Source organism: Sinocyclocheilus rhinocerous, unplaced genomic scaffold (assembly GCF_001515625.1).
Source record: "Sinocyclocheilus rhinocerous isolate Xijiao unplaced genomic scaffold, SAMN03320098_v1.1 scaffold161, whole genome shotgun sequence".
Taxonomy (NCBI): domain Eukaryota; kingdom Metazoa; phylum Chordata; class Actinopteri; order Cypriniformes; family Cyprinidae; genus Sinocyclocheilus; species Sinocyclocheilus rhinocerous.
In genome coordinates this window covers 1,152,151-1,157,683 of record NW_015627226.1, presented here as the reverse complement: position 1 = coordinate 1,157,683, position 5,533 = coordinate 1,152,151, and the positions used below count along the sequence as shown (strand labels likewise).

At 37.7% G+C, this 5,533-nt stretch overlaps 1 protein-coding gene across 2 annotated transcripts in view; it reads left to right on the top strand.

Annotated features, from left to right (window-relative positions):
- Window positions 1-3,672: 3,672 nt before the first annotated feature.
- The window catches only part of LOC107722250 (DCN1-like protein 1), a 7,649-nt gene continuing 5,788 nt past the window's right edge, over window positions 3,673-5,533 (top strand). The window contains exon 1 of one of the 2 annotated variants that reach the window (XM_016530533.1): window positions 3,673-3,742. In XM_016530533.1, the coding sequence (XP_016386019.1) occupies window positions 3,677-3,742 (66 nt within the window). In that variant the 5' untranslated portion in view covers window positions 3,673-3,676. Of the gene's footprint in view, window positions 3,743-3,768; window positions 3,883-5,533 lie in introns of those variants that run through there. The other variant, XM_016530539.1, reaches the window with a different exon arrangement.

The window sequence follows — 5,533 nt, the reverse complement described above, 5'->3', positions numbered from 1 at the left end:
CTGTGATTGTCATGCGTATCTTTCAGTGAAGCACGGTTCTGTGATCAGCAGTAAATCTCTATCCAAAGGCCAGAGGACGCTCTCGCGCTGAAACTCCAAATAGGCCTTGCAGAAGTAACCCAGGAAATCCCTATAGCAGTTGCTGAATAAACAGAAGATTTAACTGCTTTCATCGATTCAACGTGACTAATAAACACACGACTATGACAATATATGGTTCATCGGAGTTAGGCCCAATCCCAATTCTACCCCTTCCCCTTTCCCCTACCCCTCTGTTTCGCGAGGTCACGTGAAGGGGTAGGGGTGTCTCAAATCTCTTTTGGTTGGAGGGGTAGGGGTAGGGGAAGGGCCAGATAGCCCTTCAAACGAAGATTTTTCGGGACCACACTTTATTTTCACCCCTACCCCTTGACACTCTGTTTCAAGGGACAAGGGGAAGGGGTAGGCGAAGGGGAATAAAATAGAATTGGGATTGGGCCTTAGTCTTATAATTTTTATTATAATAAAGTACATAATGCACCGCTAATTGGCATTATCATAATCACGCGATTAAATCGTCTGCGATTATGAACGCGATTTTGCGTAGCTTGTCGGTGAACTACGGCTCTTCGTAGTAAATACAGCTCAATGCTTTACTGACAAGATGCACATGACAATTGCATTCGATTAATCGTGCAGCCCTAGAGAGAGCTCAATGTAGATGTGGTGGGGAAAACTAATAAAACTAATGTCACCGTAGCAAAAGTTTTCTCCTCTGCCATATTTTAGGTCAATGGCCCACCCAACTCTGTTATAAAAATTATCCAAGTTTCCCAGTCATAAATATGACTCCAGACCATTCATGTCCATTTTCCAACAAGGAAACTTGTAACTACTATAATTCAGAGGGAAGCATTTAAGTTTGTGCTCACATTTAATGCTGCTCCTCAAAATCTAGTGGGTTTTATGATCACACAGATTTTGCTTGTGTTAAAGCTGGTTTGCGGTGTTCACTGACAGAAAGGTGCTTGGTTTAAAATTGACCTCTCAAGAACAGCCTCAAAGCTTGATGCCTCCTTGTCATTTCTGACTTAATAATGTCTAAAAGCTGCTGTGTGACAAGATGTACAGCAAACAAGCTAAAAAACCCAGAACTAGGTTTTTATAAGCTGTCAACCCCAAAAAAAACAAGCATTTAGGACACAAACATAGAGCACATCGTCTCATATTACTCTGAGAACTGCGCCCACTGGAGAGAAACGTAATCGTGACAAGACCACTCATTATTTTTAACCATGTCAGAGGATTATTTCACCACCTGATGTGAACCTGAGAGCAGGAGATATATTAAGGAACTACATTTTATTGGTCTATGTCATTGCCCCTTTTCCTAACCTTCCTTTTGTTTGAGAAATGATCCACTCAATGGCCCGACGTGAAATACCCCGACATCTACACCCCCCCTTATTGGGAAAAAAAAAAAAAAAAAAAGTATATAAATAACCAATTTAGTCATAGATGGACGTGAGCGAGAAATACATCATACGCAGCTAACACGCGTTAGTTAGCTGCGCGGCCTATCACACACGCCATGTCAAAATCCCCAGCACCGGTGATATAATTAGCCCGACGCCTTTCTAATTCAACAAGATACACATTTACGGAAAGCATCTAACATAAAATGAATGCGGGTTACGTGTCATAGAGATTTTACCTGTTGTAATCAGCAGAACCGCTAGACATGGTCCGTTCGCGACTTCGGCATTCACTCGGAAAGGAAGAACATGTGAATCTCTGGCGTTTTTTATCTAACCGGAACTTCTTTTTGTACATGTAGAGTAAAACTGTATAAACACTTAGACAGCTACATGCGATTGACGTTTAATCGATCGCGACTAGAGGTGTAGTGCGAGTTTAAATACATGTTAATTTTATGAGTGTTTATCTTTGCTATGTCGAAGTTTACATGGGACTATATTGAGAAGCGCAAGGATATTGCACCACTGATAGGGAGTAGTGGAGTCGCTACGGGGTCTCCACCACTGACTGATCTATATGACTTGATCAGTGGTCTCCGCACTACATCAGGGGTTCAACCGTAATATTACGAAGCTACGAGAATACTTTTTTGTTTGCAAAAAAAATAAAATAACGACTTTATTCAACAATTCGTCTCCTCCGCGTCACCCTGGAGAGTATCCACTGACCGCAAACAGCATATGTTGTTCTGTGTCAGCTGCGCCACGCGGATAAGTTGTTTTAATTCAAATCAAAGCACAAACAACATAGAAAACGTGACGCGGAGGAGACGAATTGTTGAATAAAGTTGAATAAAGAATTTTTTTTTCTTTTGCACACAAAAAGTATTCTCGTAGCTTCGTAATATTACGGTTGAACCCCTGATGTCAGATGGATTATTTTACCGATCTGCTTGCTACGTTTCTGGATGGTGATCGTGGTAGTACCCTTGCTGTCTATGGGAGGGTCAGAGAGCTCTCAGAATGCATCAAAAATATCTTAATTTGTGTTCCGAAGATGAACGGAGGTCTTATGGGTTTGGAACGACGTGAGGGTGAGTAATTAATGACAGAATTTTCATTTTTGGGTGAACTAACCCTTTAAAATGGGACTGACTTAAAGTGACAGATCACCTTAACATTAAAGTTCTGTTTTAGTTCATTTACCCTAATTTTGTTCTAAACCTGTATGGAAAAAAAAAGATGACTGAGGCAGTCCAGGTTTGAAAAATATTCGAAGGCGAATAATGAAAACGTTTTGTGTGAACTATTCCTTTTAGTCCACCGTATACTGCTTTTTTTCTTTGTCTTTTTTTCTTTTCCTATATGCATAAAACCACTAGACCCATTTTATCATTTAAAACCTAAAAATATTTCACTTGTGTATGTCTCTATTGCTTGAAATTATTGGATTAGTTGGATTACATTACCCCCACCACTCCATAAAGATGTCATGGACAATAAAAGTGCATTAATCAATGATAAAAACGGAAAAATAAATAAATAAATCAACAACATTTACTGGTCATTCTTGCTCCATTAGTTTGGAAAATATTTTGAATTGAATTAGTTTGAAATAATGATGTTATGTTTTAAATCTGATTAAAAGAAAAGCTAGGGAGAATGTAGTTTGTTATTTGGATAACAGTAATTAGTAACATATAAATGGAACATTTATGTTACAGAGTTTCCATATCTTTTGACCAATTTTTTTTTTTTTTGTGGTTACTGGATTTTACAAATTGTCATATATCATAATATTGATGGGTCTTATTTATTTAATATTTATAATTATTTGTATTTATAGATACTGTAAGCATTTTTAAATATTTTAGAGATACAAAATATTAACTGACTTTTACTGACTTTGACTTTTAACATTGTATTAATTTAAAATACTTTTCCAATTATGGAAATCTCAATTTCAAAGTAAAAAAAAAGATATTATAGATATTATAGATGTTATACATTTAGTTCAGTAGCTTATTTAGTTCAGTAGCCTGTTTATAGAAAAAAAAATCAAATATTCTGCTTATGCAACTCAATATAATATTACATTTCTTTTTCACATTGGTGGACGTTAGATTTACCTTTTACAGGTTGCTGTTTCTGAAAATAGTATTTCGTAAATGAACCGATGCTATGGCGAACAGCTGACTGCGGTACAAGCGTCACTGCGCATGAGCGGAAGTAGGTGCAAGGCAGAGAGGGATAGCGGAAGAGGGAGTCTGGAAATCACAAACATGGTAAATGTGAAAAAACGAACACAATTGTTTTACTAATGTGCGTTACAGTCACAAAATACCCATAAACCGCTACGATGAATCCCGTTTAGTTATTAGGCTGTTTTGACGACGACGTTCCTTTAAACTTACCTAGCAGGAGAGTGAGTATTGATGAATTAACTGGTAGACAGCTAACTTATACAGAGCAGGTAGCTTTGAGGCTAGCGAGGTCAAAGCTGTTGGACAGCAGGGCTGTAAAATTCGTTTTACAAATGAGAAGCCGAACTAATGGGCCACAGGATTATTTGTTTGTTTATCAGTTACAAAACCTTATGCAAACAGTTTAAAAAGCTGCTGAAAAGCAGTTCAGCAGACAAGCGGTCATGTATGAAATCTTCGTGGTATTTAACTTGTATTCATACTTTTTAGTAGGGCTGTGCAATATATCGAAATATCGCAAATGTACATATCGCAATATGCATATCGCTACAGCTTGCAATATTTGGGGCCATGAACAAAAGACAAAGAGAAAATCACTCACTGCTCTTACCTAAATAACTTTTGTAGCTTAAATAAGAATCAGTGCATATTGAATTCAAAGAGTAAATATTAAGCAGTGTTTTATTTTTCCTTTTTATTATTCAGTTCCTAAACTCATGTTAAAATGATTACACTAATGTTAAAATGACATTTTTATGTAATGCTCGAGTAAAACACTACCGTTCACTTTCAGAAGTTGTTACAAATACAAATAACCATATATATATGACACAAGATAGTTATAGAAGTTCATAGAACTGACTCAGCAACAGTTTCATCTGAGCATGTGGCACTTTAAGCAATATCGTATCGCATATCGAATATCGCATTATTCAGATGTGTGCAGCACATTTTATGGATTTACTGATCCTGATCCTGGTAGAGTAGACTACAATGCCGGCTGTTCTGACTCCACCGACTGTAAGTAAGTTTTTTTATGTATAAAGAATTTGCCACTGACGATTGCGAGTAAAACACTACCGTTCACTTTCAGAAGTTGTTACAAATACAAATAACCATATATATATGACACAAGATAGTTATAGAAGTTCACAGAACTGACTCGGCAACAGCTGAGTAAAACTGTTTTCTCTGAGCATGTGGCACTTTAAGCATTATCGTATCGAATATCGCATTATTTAATGAGTTATCGCATTTTTCTTCAATATCGCACAGCCCTACTTTTTAGTATAGAACAAATCAATTATTTCTATTACTTGTCATTGAATAATATTTTGTTGTCAATATGCCATTGTGATACTGATTCTTAAAGGGGTCATGTGATGCGATTTCAATTTTTCCTTTCTCTTTGAAGTGTTACAAGCTCTTGGTGCATAAAGAAGATCTGTAAAGTTGCAAAGACTAAAGTCTCAAATCCAAAGAGATATTCTTTATAAAAGTTAAGAGTCAGCCACACCTACCTAAAACGGCTCGTTCTAACACGCCCCCACATACCTACGTCACGATGTGGGAAGATTTGCATAACACAGCCCAAATGTTCACGCAAAGAAAGAAAGCGTAACTTTTATTCTCGCTGTAGTATTGTTGACGCTGCAGCCATGTCGTGAAGACGCTGTGTGCTTCGTTGTGAAAGCGAAACTACTTTATTTGGCCTTCCAAAAGAGGACGATATCCGCTTCGTCATCCCTAGAGCTGATCCGTGCTGGTCGCGGAGGAAATACATCAACTTTGCGCTGTGGATCACCGGATCGGCTTTCACCATGGACGAAGCAGAGTCCAGCCCAGGGTCGTCACATGTGATTGCCGCAAGCC